The sequence below is a fragment of the Zootoca vivipara genome, chromosome 12 (assembly GCF_965207765.1).
Source record: "Zootoca vivipara chromosome 12, rZooViv2.hap1.1, whole genome shotgun sequence".
Classification (NCBI taxonomy): Eukaryota; Metazoa; Chordata; class Lepidosauria; order Squamata; family Lacertidae; genus Zootoca; species Zootoca vivipara.
Genome location: NC_142595.1, coordinates 30232149 through 30254068, shown reverse-complemented (window position 1 = coordinate 30254068; position 21920 = coordinate 30232149). Strand labels below are relative to the sequence as shown.

General features: G+C 41.6%; 4 protein-coding genes across 4 annotated transcripts; all 4 read left to right on the top strand.

Moving 5' to 3' along the window:
* Positions 1-1432: 1432 nt before the first annotated feature.
* On the top strand, positions 1433-3876 carry LOC148683910 (olfactory receptor 14J1-like). Its single transcript, XM_088654930.1, has one exon. The coding sequence runs from the start codon at positions 1449-1451 to the stop codon at positions 2385-2387; it is 939 nt and encodes a 312-aa protein (XP_088511056.1). The 5' UTR covers positions 1433-1448; the 3' UTR covers positions 2388-3876.
* A 3780-nt stretch (positions 3877-7656) lies between these two features.
* Positions 7657-10676, top strand: LOC118095409 (olfactory receptor 14A16-like). Its single transcript, XM_088654899.1, has 2 exons — positions 7657-7969; positions 8426-10676. The coding sequence occupies exon 2, from the start codon at positions 8455-8457 to the stop codon at positions 9403-9405; it is 951 nt and encodes a 316-aa protein (XP_088511025.1). The 5' UTR covers positions 7657-7969; positions 8426-8454; the 3' UTR covers positions 9406-10676.
* Positions 10677-14115: 3439 nt separating this feature from the next.
* LOC118094710 (olfactory receptor 14A16-like) lies at positions 14116-15057 on the top strand. Its single transcript, XM_035135317.3, has one exon. It carries the CDS (start codon positions 14116-14118, stop codon positions 15055-15057), a length of 942 nt encoding a protein of 313 aa, XP_034991208.3.
* A 2569-nt stretch (positions 15058-17626) lies between these two features.
* Positions 17627-20047, top strand: LOC118094711 (olfactory receptor 14A16-like). The gene is made up of 2 exons (XM_035135319.3): positions 17627-17666; positions 19104-20047. The coding sequence occupies exons 1-2, from the start codon at positions 17627-17629 to the stop codon at positions 20045-20047; spliced, it is 984 nt and encodes a 327-aa protein (XP_034991210.3).
* The last annotated feature ends 1873 nt before the right edge of the window (positions 20048-21920 follow it).

The window sequence follows — 21920 nt, the reverse complement described above, 5'->3', positions numbered from 1 at the left end:
TTTGCTCACTCTCCCAATTAGCAGCTATTTTTCTTATTTTCAAGCAAGTCACCTCCTCACCAAGGGGCTAACATTGGGTAAGACAGTACCATAATGATTTCTTAACTACTAAGGCAGCTAAATACTAATGGGGTGCATGAGGTGTTAGGGGAGGGGCAGTATCTCTGGTGAGGGACATGTCATGCTCCTTTGTCAACCTTTGGCCCCCACCCTGCACTCAGCTCTCGCGTGTGGCTCCTAGGAGCTGTCAGCATGTCACAGTGGCCACAAAGTGGGAAGAGCTTAGCCTGGCCAGCTAAACCAGGTGAGGGTAGCCAATGGGTCTCAAACCCTTGGTGAATTAAGGACTTTGCCTGCATGCAAAAATTTAGTGGATCTCAATCTGGTGGATTGAGCAAACAAGACCAATGGTGGGGTCAATGGTCAAGAAGGTGGTTTCTGCAGGTGCTGTAGAGGGAAGTGGGGCAGGTGGGGCTTGTCAACCTGGGAAGGTAGCCCATTCAGAAGAATAAAAACTCGAATCCTAAACCTCTGCTGCCTTGCAGGATTTCTTTGGGAGATGAAAAGGCTTAGAAGTAAACACTACACAAATCTGGAGTGCAGGCCCTCCGACAATTGGGTGGTGGCTTGTACGCTATTAATAATTGTGTGTACAGTGATATAGTGAGCCCCTGTATTAGTCTTCAGATATGTTTATGTGGGGCTATGATACTGTGGTGCTGCATTCATCTGAGGGTCCTCCATCTTCTAACGGGACCTGACAGAATATTGAGTAGCAGTTCCTTCTTTATTGGGGGGGGGGGCTGCTAACTGTGAAAAGGACCTGCTGTTATGGTGACTTTTCTGGGGCGGGCAGAGGAACTGGGGAAAATGTGTCCACACAGTTTGTGGGAAGGAAATGTATCTGTATCTGCATCACCAATGAAAATAGTTGACCCACCCTGTCTTCTCAGGATGCATTAAATTTCACATTCCTTTGCACATCCAGCCAAACACCCCAAATGAAGGCTATATTATATGCAGGCTATATTGTATGCAAATAGTCTGGTAGTTTAACTGTGAACCCTGAATCATTGGGACCTATAGCTTGTTGGTGAACTCCTATGTAATGGATGTTCCTGCATGCTGGCTTCTCTTTCTGATGTCCCTCTGAATGCATAGATGTCATAGATGTCAGGCGAAGAGATTATTGATATAGTCAGACCTTGCCCTGAACACATTTGCAACAGATATAGAGGCTCAATGAGTGGACAAGAATACTCTCATGACAATACAGAGGCGTCAGACAGCCTATCATCCTATGTCTTCATTACATATTTCAGCAAAGAAATATCAGCTTCATTTGATTATTACACAGAAGGAGTCCTGCTTAAATTAAACTGCTTACTCAACATTTCTTCTTCTCTTATTCTGGTATAGGTAATATGTGAATATTCCCAGTGGAAAAAATGCACAATCTTACCTCTATGTCTACATTTCTGCTGCTGGGATTCTCAGACATCCGAGAACTGCAGATCTTGCACTTCTTTGTGTTCCTAGCATTGTACATCATAGCAATCATAGGGAATCTCCTCATTGTTGTTGCAATTGTCCTTGATCACCACCTTCAAACACCCATGTACTTCTTTCTACTGAATTTGGCTATGCTGGACATTGGAACAATTTCCGTCATTGTACCCAAATCAATAGCTCTTTCCTTCCTAAACAGCAGGTTTATTTCTTATTTTGGATGTGTTGCTCAAGTTTTCTTTTTTATGTTATTTGGAACATCAAGTTTTGCTCTCCTAACTATAATGGCCTATGATCGCTATGTTGCTATTTGCAACCCACTCTACTATGAGACAATAATGCACAAAGCAGCCTGTATTCGTATGGTAGTGATTGTGTGGACTATTTGTATTTTATATGCTGTGTTACATACTGGGAGCACCTTTGCGAATACCTTCTGTTCTAATGCTGTTAATCAGTTCTTCTGTGAAATCCCACCACTACTGAAGCTCTCCTGCTCTAACTTCTACCTGGTTGAAGTTGGGCTTCTTGTGCTAAGCTCTGGTATAGCACTAGGTTGTTTTGTTTTCATCATCTTAACATATATGCAGATCTTTTCTACAGTGCTAAAAACCCCCTCTGTTCGTGGAAAGAAAAAAGCCCTCTCCACTTGCCTTCCTCACCTCACTGTTGTCTCTTTTTTTCTTTTAAGTGGGGTGTTTGCCTATGGAAGGCCTCCTAGTGATTCTTCATCTGATCTGGATATAGTTGTATCTGTGATGTACTCCATAATTCCTGCCACACTGAATCCATTCATCTACAGCATGAGAAACAAAGAAATCAAAACTGCTTTGAGGAAACTCTTAAATTTTGGGAAATATTCTAAAGTTTTCTCCTGAGTTGTTCTGTGAAAATGGGATTCTGTGCTCTTCTGTATGTGAATGGTTTCCTATAAATAAAGTGCCATAAACATTTCATTAACCAGCATAGAATCATAGAATCATAGAGTTGGAAGAGACCACAAGGGCCATCCAGTCCAACCCCCTGTCAAGCAGGAAACACCATCAAAGCATTCCTGACAGGTGGCTGTCAAGCTTCCACTTAAAGTCCTCCAAAGAAGGAGACTCCACCTTGGCAGCAAATTCCACTGTTGAACAGCTCTTACTGTCAGGAAGTTCTTCCTAATGTTTAGGCGAAATATGCTTTCTTGTGGCTTGAATCCATTGCTCCGTGTCCACTTCTCTGGAGCAGCAGAAAACAAACTTTCACCCTCTTCTATATGACATCCTTTTATATATTTGAACATGGCTATCATATCACCGCTTAACCTTCTCTTCTCCAGGCTAAACATACCCAGCTCCCTAAGCCGTTCTTCATAAGGCATTGTTTCCAGGCCTTTGACCATTTTGGTTGCCCTCCTCTGGACACGTTCCAGCTTGTCAGTATCCTTCTTGAACTGTGGTGCCCAGAACTGGACACAGTATTCCAGGTGAGGTCTGACCAGAGCGGAATACAGTGGTTCTATTACTTCCCTTGATCTAGATGCTATACTCCTATTGATGCAGCCCAGAATTGCATTGCCTTTTTTAGCTGCTGCATCACACTGTTGACTCATGTCAAGTTTGTGGTCTACCAAGACTCCTAGATCCTTTTCACATGTACTGCTCTCGAGCCAGGTGTCACCCATCCTGTATTTGTGCCTTTCATTTTTTATTTTATTTTTGCCCAAGTGTAGTACTTTACATTTCTCCCTGTTAAAATTCATCTTGTTTGCTTTGACCCCGTTGTCTAATCTGTTAAGGTCATTTTGAAGTGTGATCCTGTCCTCTGGACAGGATCCTCCCAATTTGGTGTCATCTGCAAACTTGCTCAGGATGCCACCCCTCCCAATTTGGTGTCATCTGCAAACTTGCTCAGGATGCCCTCAAGCCCATCATCCAAGTCATTGATAAAGATGTTGAATAAGACTGGGCCCAAGACAGAACCCGGTGGCACCCCACTAGTCACTTCTCTCCAGGATGAAGAGGAGCCATTGATGAGCACACATTACTTCTATCCTCTAGCTTACATTGAGTTTTTTCATCCATTATTTTTCATATCCATAGCTCAGCTACATTCGATCTAATATCAGCTGAGTTCTAATCTATACAGAAATCAACATGGCATTCTAATATTGTCTAAACTTTATTGATTGGTTTCCTTTTCTAAACACTGTTGTAGGCCTTGTCCCTTGCTACTACCAATAGCAATGGGTGAGAATTTCACCTCAACTCTCAATTTCATCTGAAGTATCAAATTCACACTTTCAATATGTGAACTTAACCACAAATTCAGTTCTCTGAATTTTCCTATGAAGTTTGCCCATAAACCAATGTTTAGAAAAATCCATATATTCAGGGAATTTATGTAAATAAATGGATATATTAGGGAAACTAACACAAAAATGCTTGAAAAATGTGTACATTAGTAAAAACTGCACATAAAACATATTTATTAGAAGGTATGCACAATAAAATGCTGATGAAATGTCATGAGATGTTTATTTTTAATAGCAAATTGCTGCAAAAAATATATATGGAGAAGTAAATTTATGGTTAGAAAAATGCACAACTGAGATAGGATTTTTCTCTGGGACCAGAGCGAGAATGGTTTTTGGACAATGTCAAGGTTTTAAAGAAGACTGTAACTTATTGCTAGTTTGTTTAGAGAAATGTGTTACTTTGCATTTTGTAACGTTTTATTTTGTAACTAGTTTTAAACAGTGTTGCAGTAAAACTTTTTGGAATTCATTCTTGCGGTGGAGCTTATTCACTTCTAATGTTGCACAAGATCCAGATCAGGGAATTCCACTCTAATAGCTCTAACAAGAGGTGCTGAGGAAACGGGAAGGCACATTCCTTTCTGTTTGTGGAGCTTTCTGACTGCCAGCAATTGCAGTGTGGAACAGCAGGAAGGCCATGCTTTGACTTGGGAAGCATCATACAGATCCCATGTCAACTTGAGGAAGTCCAGAACCCATCCTGCTGCCTCCCTCAAGACACCCTACTTTGGCTCAGGATGACTTTGATATTTGTCTGAATTCACTGCACACATCTTTAATATGAAGTAATCCATGCTCTGTTACAAGACAAATATCACATAAATTGCAGGTCTCCAGGAGGATGGAGGACCCAGAGTGTTTCTACATAATATGGTGGGATTTTATTTCTTATTTCTTGGACAATAGCACAATTGGAGGTTACCAGAGTGTGAGTGATGGTAGCCAAGCTATCCCTGTCCATTAAGGACAATAGTTGTGCACCAGTTGAAGCTTGGCATAAGTTGTGCACCAGTTGAAGCTTGGTTATGAACCTGCTCATTTAAGGAGAGTGGAACACTAGACAGGACATATTGTTTTTCCAACTCCCAGACTTAGGAACCACATGCCCAGAACAACTCCATCTTGCCTTGATTTCATTTCATTGTCTGGGCCCACATCAAGAGTCTGGACACCACTTCAGTACTTTACATGCCTCTCCTTGTACCAATGGAGCAGAGAGCATTATGTGTCATCACTACATATTATCTGGGGGCTATTCACGGTGGGCCAGGAGCTGGCAATACCTGTTTTGCCTCAATAACCCCCATATCAATACAGCCTTAGTTCCTTTAACCCAACTCCAATCATAATAGTACAGTGTGGTGTTGGGGGGGTTGTGCGGGGGGGGGGCAGGGATAGATCCAGCCATCCCAGCCAGAAACTCCCCCCCCCATCTCTAAACAAGGGGCACTGACAAATTTATGACATAATCTCTTATAGACGTTTTTTGCGTTAATGTAATTGCAACATATTGTTTAAAAATATCAGCACATCCTTTGCTGAATTTTTTGACATTAATGAGATCAGATAGAATCTCAAGATCTTTCCCAAGATGTCCCTCTGAAGTGCCAGATCTATGACAACATGTTTTGATTCAAGGAGCACACGGAACAGCCTGCTGGACCTACTATGGAGGAATGTACAGTGGTACCTCGGGTTACAGACGCTTCAGGTTACAGACTCTGCAAACCCAGAAATAGTACTTGGGGTTAAGAACTTTGGTTCAGGATGAGAACAGAAATTGTGTGGCGGTGGCACGGTGGTAGCGGGAGTCCCCAATTAGCTAAAGTGGTACCTCAGGTTAAGAACAGTTTCAGGTTAAGAACGGACCTCCGGAACAAGTTAAGTTCTTACCCAGAGGTACCACTGCACTTAATTGCAGGCACATAAGGCGCACGCACGCACGCACACACATGCTTAAGTCTTGACTGCATTCTTATCTGCCTGATTTAATGTCCTGGAAACATCTACAGGTATAGAACACCCTAGTGACTTCAGCTTTGTCTTTACAGGCAGAGACACTTCTCTTTATTATTATTAACACTGCATTTTGCAAGGAGAAAACAACCAACATTGCAGTCAGCTAGGGGACCTTTCAATCAAATACACTCACAGTTCAATCCTGTGCGTGTCTTATTGGAAGCCAACCCTACTGACCTCAAAGAGATTGCCTCCAAAGTAAGTATATATAAAATTGCAAACTTCAGATGAACTGTGTCTTAGACTTGCAGCAACATAAAATTTATGAGGGCATAATAGACTAAATTATGTAGTTTGACTTTAAAGACTTATGTGCGGTCCTTCTCTGGGTACTTGGATACACTACATAGCTTTTAGACACTTTCCAAGTATAAATCAAAATGCTGAATGCATAGAGTAGATATATTTTAAACCCTGTATTATAATAATAATAATAATAATAATAATAATAATAATAATAATAATATATTATTTTTACCCCACCCATCTGACTGGGTTTCCCCAGCCACTCTGGGCGGCTTCCAACCGAAAAATAAAATAAAATAATCTATTAAACATTAAAAGCCTCCCTAAACAGGGCTGCCTTCAGATTTCTTCTAAAAATCTGGTAGCTGTTTTTCTCTTTGACATCTGATGGGAGCACGTTCCACAGGTATGGGGGGTCGGGAGCTTAAATGTGCATTTATTCCAAGCACAGCCAAGCAGGACTGGATCTTCCATTATCCAACTTCAATTGACCCTCTGGGGAGCAGCGGGCTCCTTTGTCATTGTGCTCCTTTGCTTGTAAAGATGTCCTGCATAATCCAAACTCTGACCCCTAGCTTTCTCACAGCCCATTTCCAAGGCACAATTGACACGGGAACCACCTGGTCCTACCAACAGACATTGCTCTACTGCAGGTGGCCAGCCGGTCAGATGATGACTGAAAGCACGCTGGGAGCCACAGCTAGCAGAGTCCTTCTGTAGAGAGTGTACTATGCCTGGATGTAAGCCTGGGTGGTTTCCATGGCAATGGGACTCAGGGAATTGGTCATGAGGAGGTCTGCTTGCGAGATATTTGGGATTCATTTCTGTGGGACGCTCCTTTGCAAACACATTCCCTGGAGGGAAGACACTTGCATGAGAATGCCTTGTATCGCACAGGAATGAACCCTCCTCCAGTGGAGTTCCTAGCCCAGCTGGTACCGGGTGTGGCACCTGTGCGGCACCCCGTACGGACTGTGCTCATGCGGCATTCCACGCGTGTGCAGTCTGCACGGGGCACCGCATAGACGCAGTCCGTACGGACCACCAATGGCACACGGCAGCCCGTAACGGGGTACTGTGCAAGAGCGGCAGCCCTTAATGGGGTGCTGCTCGCGTGGCACCCTGCAAACTACCACGCGCCAGTGGCAGCTTGTACGGACTGCGCCTGTGTGGGCGGAAGCCAGGGGCAAGCCAGGGGAGGGGTGCGCCGAGTGTCACCCCCCAGGGTGGCACCCGGGGCGGACCGCCCCCATCGCCCCCCTTGCTACGCCCCTGCCCTGCTCCTCTCATTCTCAGTGCGCCCATATTAGTTATTTGTTTATGTTTGTGACACAGATTAAGTAATAATTGAGGTGAGGGAGTTCTGGGTCTGATAAGTTGTTTTGGACTCATGGGAGCAATTTGCCAAAATGCCAAAGTAGATATACAATTAACTTCCTTTCTACACAGAGAGCTTGAAAAATCAGTTTGGATATAAAACTGCTAGACAATATTCTGGAAAGTGCTTGTGCAGCAGCTAAATGAAATACTTCATTTACCCACACTGAAACCCAACTGCTTTCAAAGGAGCAAGGTAAATTTTATTTTATTTTTTAAATTGTGAATCTAACACTACCCATGATGGGGGGGGGGGAACAACTATGACTATTTTTTCTTTCTTCTCATCAATCCCTTTCTCTCAGCTTACAACCCTCTCTGACTGTTACTCTTACACTACATTTCTCCGTTAGAAATTTTTCTCGCAGTGAAGTCAATGAATTGAAAGTATAATAATAAACAGCATGTTGCATTAACTGGGACATTATTATATCTGTGGAAAACACCAGGATTAGAATTCCAAGATGTGGAAGTACACCTGACCAAGAAACATGACAAACAGAAGAAGAAAAAAGAAAGGTAAGAAGTCACCTCACATTACATTCAGTCCTGCTCACAGGAGTAGACACTCTGGTAATGAATTATTTTGGGGACTTAATTGACTGAAGAAATGTTATTGGATCAGTTTATTTCTGTTGTATTTGAGGGACACAAATCCAGATCAGGCTACAATTGCAACCCATCCAACCAGGGTTGATCCAAAACATTTTGATGGCTGAGGTGAAAGCTGAGTTGTCCCCATCCCCATTAACCACTTAAAGTGCGGATGGGACAGCTTCTTACAACAAACATGAAAGTGGAAAGGGAAAATGAAAGAACAGTAGTACTCTCGTGACAATACCAAGGGAACAAAGAGCCCATAATAACATTTGCCTATCTGGTATATGTGACTGCTAGATTAAAGGAATCTTGGTTAAATTAAACCATGAATCAAACATTTGTATATTAATAGTGATTTCCTTCTTATTTGCACAGCAAGCATCTGAACGCATCCTGTGAGCATAATGCACAATCTTACCTCCATGCCTGCATTTCTCCTGCTAGGATTCTCGGACATTCGAGAACTGCAGATCTTGCACTTCTTTGTGTTCCTAGCCTTGTACTTGATGGCAATAATAGGAAATCTTCTCATTGTCATTGCATTTGTCCTTGATTACCACCTTCACACACCCATGTACTTCTTTCTGATGAATTTAGCCATGATGGACATTGGAACAATTTCAGTCGTCGTACCCAAATCTATGGCTATTTCCCTCCTAAACAGCAGGTCAATTTCTTACTCCGGGTGTGTTGCTCAAGTTTTCTTTTATTTCTTATTTGGAACGTCAGATTTTTTTCTCCTAACAATAATGGCACATGACCGCAATGTTGCTATTTGCAACCCACTCCACTATGAGACAATTATGCACAAAGGAGCCTGTATTCAGATGGTAGCCATTCTGTGGATTGCGAGCCTTCTTTTTGCCATGTTACATACAGGTAGCATCTTTGCAAACACTTTCTGTTCTAATGCTGTCAATCAGTTCTTTTGTGAAGTCCCAACATTACTGAAGCTCTCCTGCTCTGATTACTACTTAGTTGAAGTTGGATTCCTGGTACTAAGCTGGAGTATGGGACTAGGTTGTTTCATTTTCATCATCATAACATACATTCAGATTTTTTCTACAGTGCTCAGAATCCCTTCAGTTCATGGTCAGAAAAAAGCCCTCTCCACTTGCCTTCCCCACCTCACTGTTGTCTCTGTGGTTCTGTTCAGTGGAGTCTTTGCCTATTCAAGGCCTCCCAGTGATGCTTCTTCTTATACAGATATCTCTTTTGCTGTGATATATACCATCATTCCTCCCACATTGAATCCATTCATCTACAGTATGAGAAACAAGGAAATCAAGGCTGCTTTGTGGAAACTCTTAGATCTTGGACATTCCTTTAAAACGTTTTCCAGAGTTATTATTTAAAAGTAAGTTTGCATGCTTTTATGTATGTGGATGTACTTTTTAACATAGTGCTATACACAGTTCACTTTTCAGCAAACATTTTTATAAATGAATTTCTCTCTGTTCTCCTTCAGTGTCGTTTGTTGCTTTCCTGTGCATCTTGAGTATTTTGACTACATAAAACCTAAAATTATTCAATCCCAATTTCTAATGCAGAAATAGAATCTTTTTTCCTTATTTCCCCCCTTTTAAGAACAATAATATTTCAATGATTTATTGATTAGCATCATTTTTGTACCGCTGAAAATGATCCTGGTAAAGCTTTCCCCATAGTGCCTTATTCCAGCATTGTGAAGTCTCATAGCTCACCTGCAAATTCCAGCCATGCACACTTCCCACAATATTAATGTGGAGGACGGTTGCATGAATTACTGCTGCTCTTTAAATTCATTGTAGCAGATCTTTCAACTAGGCTGTTAAACTGAGAATGGTGAAGGTATAATGAGCAGGAGAAGAAGGAATGAATTTTGCAAGCAAACCTGACATGTAAATGGTGCCAGACCCATCTTCTCAGAGGGAATTCATGAGAAACATATGATCATGGAAAAGAAGAGGAATAACATGTTGACTAGAATGATTCCTTATCACTTGGCTTTCATTCCAAGGTTACAGGTATGCATAGAAATAAAATGACCCTAAACAAAAAAAAGTGTATTGCTATTCATACAATGCTGTTCCCACCATTTTTGGAAGGGGCATATTTGCGAGTCAAGGCCCTGCCTCCTGCTTCCTGATGAAATAAGACATGTGGACACCAGTAATTTCGGTTAATGGGCTAAAAATGGCCACAACTTTATTGGTTACAGAATGTGAATAGTATTGGTATTGGCATAGGCATAGGCACTGGATCCGAACCAACTATATCTGACTCCTGCCTGCCATGCAGGGAGTCTCACAAGGGTTAACCACCTATAGGGGGAGCTTGTTGATGCACATGAATGGAAGCTCCCCCTAGAGTCATCAGATGGTTGTGCTATGGCCCTAGCCACCACCTGGGCTTCAGACAGGAACCACAACCACCAGATTCCTTTAACGGAATACACTTCAAGGGGAGGGGTAGGTGATGGCCACAACCTCCCCTCCAACACACAATGCATTTTCCAATGCCTAACTGCCAAATCTTATAAAGTTGTGATGATTTGCTATGAAGTAGGAGAAAAACTAATCTGCCAAGTGGAAAAAAATCCTACCAGGCCCCTTCAGAGACCAACTGAGGTCCATAGCAAGGTCAGGTGATGAATGCATGAAAATAGAGGGGGGGGAGGGAGGGAGATCCATGTGTGCAGGAAGCAAACAGGCTGAGTGCCGGTCCCGTGGCCGCTTAAATGTGGCAAACCACACACCCCCAGCCAGCCCAATTGGCTGGCTGAAGGCGTGATGCGGGACCGAGATCCCTATGATGCAGGGGGCCTAACCGCGCCTCCCCCTGTGAACTGCGGGAAAGTGAGTCTCGCTCATTACCCCTCCCTCCAGGGAAGAGGAGAGGCTTTGCCACACCCCTCCTCCCCTGGAAGAAGAGGAGAGGTTCTATCTGCCTAGGGGAGAATGTTATGGCCTGATGGGCGATTTTGTCCAATGGGGTGAGGTGGTGACAGGCTATTTAAGTTTGCTCTGCCCTGCACTATTACCTCTTCTTTATTCAGCACTCATCCTCCTGCCCTTTTGCAGTGTGGGCCGACAGGCTAGTCGTCTGTTTTCCCGAGGCTGAGATGGTGATGGACTATTCTTCATTGGAGGCGAGGTTGGATGGCTCCCTGTCAGGGATTTGCAAGAAGTTGGGCTATGTGGCCATTGGGGGTCCTTCCAACTATTCAATTCTATGTATAATTCAATGCAACAATCCAAGCAAGAGGTAACCAGAACATGGATTGCTATGAAAGGCTATCTCTATACATAAATGGCCAGAGCTGAGGAATCAGTCAAAGCTGGAAGAATACATTCCATGTCACCAAGTGACATTGGTGAATCAAAGATCGCCTTCAAAGTTGCGCAGTTGGCCCTTTGTGTGGGGGCATCAGACTGTAAAAATAAAAGGTTGAACCCCATGGTTGGAAGCTTCATAATGACGATGAAGATGATTTTACTGAACTTTTCTCAGTGAGGTCAGGAAAAGCTGTGTGTAGTGGACAGTCCTTTGATCACCCTCCTGGGTACCCTCCAGGAGCCAATCACAGCTACGTGAAGTGTCAGACAATCAGGAGGGAGTGGAAAGGTAAAGAGTAAAACCAGGCTTGGATGGGAGATTAGCTGGCCAGCTAGGGGTTTGCTAGGCAGGGTAAACCAGATTATTTCATAAAACAATTATAACATATTATATCATATAAGGGGGGTGAATGTGTTTTATTACATGGTAGGACAAAGAGCCATTCTAGGATAAATCAGTTTATTTAGGAACACTGTTAAAGTCATAAGTAAAGTTCTTAAACTCATCAAGCTTGTACTTTACTGAAATGATCATTAGGTTGTAACTGTCATTGGGTGTGTATAAATAAAATACCAGTTTTGTTTAAAACATGTCTTGAATTTAATTTATTCCCACTTTAAGGGATAAGTGGTCACAGATCCTGAGTGAATGCCTGGAATCGCATGGGCTCCTGCCACCGCTCAGCAGAGATAGAGAGGGAGGCACCCAACTTTTCTAACAATAAGTTTTATCTGTATGGTGGGTAATTTACTAGGCAATCCAATAAACTTTTTAAAAAAACATGGAAAGAAAGAAGGCAGTCCTCTGACATCTTCCTAAGTACTGTTGTGGAACCCATGTATGGATTGATTCATAGATATGCAGATAACTCCACATATTCATGTTCCAATGTGCACATAGGTCTGCAAGGGGCAAAATGGAAAAAATTTCTGTAAACGCAGTGCGATCTGGAATCCTCTGCAAGACAGTGAACATATATTAGTTGCTTATGTTTGTGACAGAGACAGAGAAAACAATAATTGGGGAGTTCTGGTTCTGATAAACTGTTTTGGACTCATGGGAGCAATTTGCCACGCCAAAGCACATATCCAATTAAGTTCCTTCTAACTCACACATCTTTTAAAAACCGGTTTATAAATACATCTGTTATACAATATTCTGGCATGTGCCAGAAGAAGAAGAAATCATCTCAGATGTCTCAATGAATGTCTGACCAGTCATGGCCTATAGTAGTGAAATGAAAAACTTCACTTAGCCAAGCTGAAACTGTTTTAAAAGGAATAGGTAAGTGGTTGGGCTTTTTTTTAAGCTGTGAACTTAACGGTACCTGTGGTGAGAAAACTGTAACTCCTTATTTCTTCTCATCATTATTCATCACCACACCTATATATTTCTGCATGTTACTCTTACACTCCATGCTTTTGGGGGGGGTCGGGGGTACGCATACCCCTAAACATTTTGCGAATCTAAGTTTGGCCTCATTGAGGGACAGTATTTCAATATGAGCAGGAAAATGAGAGTACCCAAACATTTTTTTTAAGAAAAATGCACTGCTTACACTGCATTTTGACCTAAACAATTTCTCAGACATTGAGGTTAATAAATTGAAAAGGGGAAAAAAACAAAGCATGTTACATTAACCGGCATTTCTATATCTGTGGAACGTATCAGAATCAGACTCGGAAGATAAGGTGGTAACACTAAAGTATCTTTGTACATTTAAACTGGAAACATGACAAATCTAAGAATACTGCAAATTGTTATTCCACCTACCCACCCAGGGAAGAAGTGGTCTCAGATTAACTTCAGTCTCCCAACAGTATATTGCTCACAGGGCATAGGCAGATTTGTGGAAATTAGCTGGCTGGAGAAATGTTTGCACCAGTTGTTGTTTTTTTAATCCAGATTAAACTAGGACTTCCACCCAGTCAAAATATATTGTGTACATTGTGTGTCTTTAGTCTGTCCACCTTATCTGGCACCCTGCATAATTGGGGCCAGCAACAGATTGTTGAGCTCCTATGTACATATAAATGTAACTCCCCTTTCTGGTGCTTCACCAAATACATAGATGCCAGGGGAAGAATTTTAGGGAGCATAGACTCACCACACCTTGCCCACATTTGCAAGAGGTGTAGGGAGCACAAGTGGACAGGGATTATCTGATGAGAAAACAGAGGGGACAAAGAGCTCATCACAAGATTGCTGACTATGCAAAGGAATATTTGGTGGATTTGTGTGGAGCCAGTGTGGTGTAGTGGTTAAGAGCTGTAGACTCGTAATCTAGGGAACCAGGTTCGCGTCTCCGCTCCTCCACTTGCAGCTGCTGGGTGACCTTGGGCTAGTCACACTCAGGCCCAGCTCTAGGCGGGGCCGGCAGGGTGGGCACTGTGCGGCAAAGCCGTGCGGAAGCCATGCGGTAGCGATCTCTGCGCCTCGGCACCAGGGCGCCTGACCTGCTTGAGACGGCCCTGGTCACACTTCTTTGAAGTCTCTCAGCCCCACTCACCTCACAGAGTGTTTGTTGCTCCTCTTCTCTCTTCTTCCTCTTCTTCCTCTTCTTCTTCTTCTTCTTCTTCTTCTTCTTCTTCTTCTTCTTCTTCTTCTTCTTCTTCTTCTTCTTCTTCTTCTTGATTTCTAGATCAAAGGAGCTCAGTTGAAATTAAATTGATGAATCAATAATTGTACACTAATGCTCATTTTCTCTTACTTGTACAGGTAACATGTGGATAAGTGCAGTGACCATAATGCACAATCTTACCTCCATGCCTGCATTTCTGCTGCTGGGATTCTCAGATATTCGAGAACTACAGATCTTGCACTTCTTTGTGTTCCTAACCTTGTACTTGATGGCAATAATAGGGAATCTTCTAATTGTCATTGTGATTGTCTTTGATCACCACCTTCACACCCCTATGTATCTCTTTCTAATGAATTTGGCCATCATGGATCTTGGAACAGTTTCAGTGATGGTGCCCAAGTCAATGGCTATTTCCCTTTACAACAACAGGTTAATTTCTTATTTTGGATGTGTTGCTCAGGTTTTCTTTTTACATTTCTTTGGAATATCAGATTTTGCTCTCCTAACTATAATGGCACATGACCGTTATGTTGCTATTTGCAGACCACTGCAATATGAGACAATTATGCACAAAGGAGCGTGTATAAGGATGGTAGCCATTGGGTGGATCACAGGCTTTCTTGCTGCCGTGGTACATACTGGGAGCACCTTTGGCAATACCTTCTGTGCTAATTCTGTCAATCAGTTCTTCTGTGAAATCTCAAAATTACTGAAGATCTCTTGCTCTGACTTTTACTTAGTTGAAGTTCGGGTTCTTGTGATAGCCTTTATTATATCAGTAGGATGCTTTGTTTTCATCATCATAACATACATGCAGATCTTTTCTACAGTGCTCAGAATACCTTCTTTAGATGGTCAGAAAAAAGCCCTCTCCACTTGCATTCCCCACCTCACTGTTGTCTCTTTGCTTATGTTCACTGGTGCCTTTGCCTACGCGAGGCCTCCCACTGATTCTTCTTCTGATCTAGATATAGTTTTTGCTGTGATTTATACCATAATTCCTCCCACATTAAATCCATTTATTTACAGTATGAGAAACAAAGAAATTAAGACTGCTTTGTGGAAACTGTTCTATAAAAATTGTGTTGTATACTCTTCTATATGTTAAAGTTTGGCAATGCCATTTTTAACCCAGCAACATAACTTTTTGTAGACCATCTGCTTTCCATACAGGAGGTTCCTGCCTTTACCCTTGGCATCTCCTGGCTGGGGGAGAATGATTCCATGTCTGAAGTCATAGAGGGTTACTGCCAGTCAGTGCTGACAATACTGAACTAAATGGATCCAGTGAAATAAGTGTGACCCAGCTTGTTCTGTTCCTGAATTTGGGATACAAATCATTCCATAATTCCTCAACCTTATTTTTCATATCATTCATCGTGATCATGCATTGATTTCACCATCTTTTCAAGGCAGTGTATTTCACTTACAAACGATACATTTATACAACAATGTATGTAACCATATTAACAAATATTCGATGGAAACATTTGCTTAGAAAAAGGAAGTTGAAGAACATAAAATGTATCATTTTCCCCAAATGTTCTGAACAGAACATGACATTGTGGGGCATTTTGTACTTGATCATTCTACAAAATTATAAAACTTGTGCGGAGCAAATTTTCACACATCACAGCGCAGGACTGGGAGGAGATTAATCTTGCACTACTTTGAAATTGGGATGGCATGTGGCAATGTGATAAAATTTATACATTCAGAAATTACTAAGCATAATATTATATTATTATAGGCTATTATGACAGAGATATGCATAACATTTACAACCAACCAGAACATTAACACAACAATTCTTTAGCATCTCCACTCTTTTCATTTATACATTTAAATTTATACATTTATAGCCATTCCACATGTACTATAGTCCAGGGGTCAGCAAACCTTTTCAGCAGGGGGCCGGTCCACTGTCCCTCAGACCTTGTGAGGGGCCGGACTATATTTTGGAAAAAAATATGAACGAATTCCTATGCCCCACAAATAACCCAGAGATGCATTTTAAAGAAAAGCACACATTCCACTCATGTAAAAACACGCTGATTCCTGGACTATCCACAGGCCAGATTTAGAAGGCGATTTGGCCGGATCCAGCCCCTGGGGCTTAGTTTGCCTACCCATGGACTATACTGTGAAGGCAGTTTACTTGTAGGCTTGGTATACCCCTTTTATGCCCATCTGACTGTTTTTGTCTGTGGAACTGGCAATGTTACAGGTGCCACATAATTTAGGACTTAAAAACTTAAAACTTAAAAAAAGAGAGCTCAATTGTTTTAAACTGTTTTTATTTTATTAATATTTATATATTTCTTGTTAGCCGTGTGGAGGCTTTATTACAATCAAGTGGTATATAAACTTTGTTAAATGAAACCAATAAACAGAGGTTATTCCCACAGCAACCGTGTCAGATAGGACAGTCTGGGAGACAATGACTATCCCAAAGACACACAGTATGTTTTATGACTGATTTTAACCATGGTCTCTCAGGTCCTACTCCACTTAATATTCCTCCATTTCCCCCACATTCTGTAATGGAAACAATCTTTTCTGATAGGTCTGGGAATGTACTGCAGATAGAGGCACGTGACCCTTTAAAACATGAGGGCAAACAAACAAACAAACAAACAAACAATAAAAATGGAATGGTAGTTAGAATTCTCTTCAGTTAGAATGATTGCAGCCAGGTTCTGCACTAAAGGAGTCATATTGAAGGGCACCATGTACAGTGGACGCTCGGGTTGCGAAAGTGATCTGTGCAGAAGGCACGCTCACACCCACAGTGTTCACAACCCACGTCTGCGCACGCGTGGGTCATGATTCGGCACTTCTGCGCATGTGCAAAGCATGATTTAGCACTTCTGTGCATGTGTGCGCACCGAAACCTGGAAATACTTCCAAGTTCAGCCGGGAGCGCAACCCGAAAAGACACAACCTGAAGCGGCTGTAACCCAAGGCATGACTGTATAATATAGGAATTCAGCCAGGATCTTACCAGGAAATGGATAGTTTGTGAGAGCCAGTGTGGTGTAGTGGTTAAGAGCTGTGGATTTGTAATCTGGGGAACCGGGTTCGTGTCTCCGCTCCTCCACATGCAGCTGCTGGGTGACCTTGGGCTAGTCACACTTCTTTGAAGTCTCTCGGCCTCACTCACCTCACAGAGTGTTTGTTGTGGGGGAGGAAGGGAAAGGAGAATGTTAGCCGCTTTGAGACTCCTTAGGGCAGGGATAAAGTGGGATATCAAATCCAAACTATTCTTCTGTCTCTATCTTGAAATGGCTGCAGTATTTGGATATAACTAAATAAATAGCCATATAGTGATCATTTTTCATTTACTGAAGCACATGTTGTATCTGTTGTTGTTGTTGTTCATTTCTGCTACCAAAGTCGAAGCAGCAAAATTGCCTTGAGGATTCAGTTCAGCTCTGCTGCATTCTTGGGAGTAGGATCCCAAGATGCCTATACAGAATTAACTAACACTTCCTCCCTTGCCTGCTGGCACTAACAAGCTGATGCTACATTTAGTGACTATTTCCTTTAAATATGCTATCTTTTAAAAGGGGGGGAAATTACTCGGTTACATGTTTGGGCATGAGTGCAAAGGTAAGGTTGAACGTGCTTGGCTGAGAAGGTGCATGGGATTTCGCATCTGAAGCATATCATCTGCTATGAATCTTACAATTGAAGGTATTTCAATTGCTTGCCAGCTTTTCCTAACTGGATTATAATTTCTAACTGGATTATAATTTTGTTCGATTAAATCCAGACTTGGTGATGCTATTAGTAGACCCATTGATTGCAGAGGGTCTGTTGCAAGTATATGCCTAAATGTGAGTCCAGCCCAAGCCCAATATGTTTGATCATAGTTGTATCATTGCGAAATCTGGTACACCACATTGAAAGGGAAATTATGACAAAAATGGAAGTGCACAAACCAAGTTATAAAAGTTGATATAAGTATTTTATTATTCATGTGGCAGTAATAACAGCAAAACCAATACTGTGTGGTGAGTTCTTATGTACATGTAAAGTATGTGCATATAGGCTTCTTCTTTGGATGTTCCATCAAATGCACAGATGTTAGAAGGATTGTGGGGATATAGCCTATACCCTCCAAAATTCCTCACATGAAAATAGGGACATTCTATTCTACATCAGTGTCATTCCTCCCTACCCCACATGCCCATTAGGCCAAGTCAAGTGACCATAGGGTTGCCAGACTCAATAGAGGACAGGACTTCTGTGCCTTTAATTGCCCTGCTCTCTTTTGAGTCTGGAAACCTTAAAGAGAAACCAGCAGACCCTTTGTTTAATTTCCAAGCAAAGGGTCTGCTGGTTTCTCTTTAAGGTTTCCAGACTCAAAAGAGAGCAGGGCAATTAAAGGCACAGAAGTCCTGTCATCTATTGAGCCTGGAAACCCTAAGTGACCACCTCAGGCAGCAAATGCTGGGGGTTGGGGAAGTGGCAGTGAGGTTGGGAGGTTAGGGCTGTGTGTACAAGGTGCCTTGCCCTCTATTAATTTGTTGTATTCTTAGAAGCTGTTTAGGACCATGCCCTCAAAATATGACATACAAACAAGAGCAAGGCAAGATATGAAGGTAGAATAGCTACCGGTACATAAGCAAATATACAACATACTTTAAGAAGAAGTAAAACCCAATTATGATCTCAGTTAAAGGTAGCATTAAACACAACGGTCTTCACTGCTTGCATAAATGACTGTACACACAGGACAAGGCACAAGTCAATAGAAAGGGAGGGTATGAGCTCATGGATATAATAAGCCAGAAAATTAACAGTGAAATATTTGAGTTTCCCACCCATTATTTTTGCAGTCCCAAGCAGAAACCGGCCTACAAAACCTTTAGGGAGCCTCTGTTCATACTAAGTGTGCTGTCTTCAATTTACTGAGGTTACCCAACTTGTGCAGGCCTGCTGCAAATTATCCCAAATTAAAAGCATGTGCATGTGTGCATAGTGATAACAGTCAGTTTATACGACCTCCAGTTCCAGCATAGAATGTATGGCGGATTTGATTGTTTAAAGGAACTGTGTTTAAATTAAGCTGATTGATCAATATTGGTACACAAACAATCCTATCTTCTTCCTTGTACAGTTACCGTAATGTGTGAAGACGTCCTGTGAATAAAATGTCCAATCTTACCTCCATGTCTACATTTCTGCTGTTGGGATTCTCAGACATCCGAGAACTACAGATCTTGCATTTTGTTGTTTTCCTGGTGTTGTACTTGATGGCAATAATGGGGAATTTTCTCATTATTGTAGTAGTTGTCTGCGATCACCACCTCCACACCCCCATGTACTTCTTTCTCATGAATTTGGCCATGATGGACCTTGGAACAATTTCTGTCATGGTACCCAAATCGATGGCCGTTTCCCTTTTAAACAGTAGGTTCATGTCTTATTCTGGATGCGTTGCTCAAGTCTTTTTTTCATATTTTTTTGGAACATCAGATCTTGCCCTCCTAACTATAATGGCACATGACCGCTATGTTGCTATTTGCAACCCACTCCAATATGAGTTAATTATGAACAGAGGAGCCTGTATGCGGATGGTAGCCATTGTATGGATTATCAGCCTCCTTAATGCCACTTTACATGCTGGTTGCACCTTTGCAAACACCTTCTGTTCAAATGCTGTCAATCAATTCTTCTGTGAAATCCCAAGGTTACTGAAGCTTTCCTGCACAGACTTTTACTTAGTTGAAGTTGGGTTTCTTGTGCTAGGATGGAGTATAGGGCTTGGTTGTTTCATTTTCATCATCATAACATACGTTCAAATCTTTTCTACAGTGCGTAGAATCCCTTCTGTTCATGGTCAGAAAAAGGCCCTTTCTACTTGCCTTCCCCACCTCATGGTTGTCTCTGTGTTTATGTTCACTGGAGTATTTGCTTATGCAAAGCCCCCCACAGATGCTGCTTCTAATGTGGACATAGCTTTTGCTGTGGTCTATACCATCATTCCTCCCACACTGAATCCATTCATCTACAGTATGAGAAACAAAGAAATAAAAACTGCTATGTGGAAACTATTAGATTATGGGCATTATTCTAAAAATGTATTTTGAGATTTTTAAAAATGGGATTGTATTTTCAATGTGAATCTTTGGGTATACAATTTTTAACCTAGCACTAGAACCTTGGGGTGGACATTTGCTTTGCATGTAGGAAGTTCCTGCTGTAGAAGTTCCCTGGCATCTTCAGGTAGAGGAATGAAAGATTCCATATCTGAAGCTATAGGAAGCCACTACCAATCAGTGTCAACAATACTGAGTTAAATGGACCAATGGGCTGATTCAGTGTAAAGTAACTTCCTGTGATCCTCACTCTGCAATGCAAATAGTCTTACAATTTATTCACCTTATTCTTCATACTATTCATTGCCATTTATTCATCCTCTTCACCCATCTCCTCCCAAACAATGTGTTTTACTTGCTACTGATACAAGTAGAGTACAATTAGATATAACTGTATCAGCAAATACTATTTCCAATGCCTTTAGTGAGAAAATGAAAGTTCAAAAGCATAAAATGTATGACCCCAAAACAATTATCAATTTTATTATATTTTTGCTTGCCACTCCAATCTCTGGGTGGTGTGAGATTCCAGGGGTTCCAGAAATTTACTCAAGGTTTGTGTTTCCTTTGGAATGAGGGACAACAGAGACTGTGGTGTCTTTATGATATATGCTTTATTTACACATATATACAACTTGAGCCTACATTGGAGGGTTTCAAAGCATTAAGACTCCAAAAAGATTGGGGGTGTCACTATCCGTCATACCACTTCAGTTATAAATACTGCAGACAGTTTCTGCGCTAACTGAGGCTTCTGAAGGGCAGCCCTATGTATAATGCAATACCACAATTCAACATGGATTGCTATGGAAATCTATCTCTATCTAGAAATGGATACAGTATTTGAATATTGCGAAATAAATTAGCCATGGATTTCACCACATGTGTGATCATTTTTCATGCACTGAAGTACATGTTGTATCTGCTATTTCTTTGTGTCTGCTACCAAAGCACTACTAACATGTACCTGAGGAGTGTGATCAGTTGTGCTTACTCTGGGGAGTAAGATCTCAAGATGGCAAAACAGGCTTAAAATAACTCTCCCTGCCATGTCTGCTGGCACTAATACCTGATGCAACCTTTAGTGACCATTATTCTCACATATGCAACCTTTTTAAAATGGGGAAAACAGCTACATATTCAGTGGTAAGTTCCACAGAAAGATTGAAAGAAGATGCATGGGCTCTCACATATGAACTGTATCTTACCTTAAAACAGCTGGAGGGGAAACCGAATCTCCCAATTAAAGGTATTTCAAATTGATGTAAGGGGTTAAGTAGTGTCCTATTACTTTTATGCAATCTCTACGTGTTTGCCATTTTTTTTTGTCTTTTGGTCATCTATCAGTTTTCAAGGGGTCTCATCCATACATACTTGAAACAATGAAGCCATCATTACACTGCTCTACTTTTTAAAAAATGTCTAGTTTCTTTCTAACTGGATCATCATTTTGTGAGGCTGGGTCCAGACGGTGACATTTGGAATAGACCCATTGATTTCAGCAGGTCTCCTAAATATGGATCCAACCCAGTATGTTTCATATTTGTGAATTCTGGTGCACCATATTTAATGAGAACTGTGGCTAAAAAGGCAGTGCATAAACGAGGTTATAAATGATGGCTTAAATATTTTATCATTCCTGTAACAGCAACAACCAAAACGAAATCCCCTACCACGTTGAAACCCAACTCTATCCTCCACTAAATGACTGAGAATAGGACAGAATCTTACTACACAAGAGGGTGGTAGACTAGCTCTTAGGAGGTCCAGGGCAGATCACATAGCACAAAGCCCGCTCTGTGATCAGAGCAAGCAGCCCCAAGCATTGATTTTCACGATTACATATCTTTGGAAAACTGTTCAT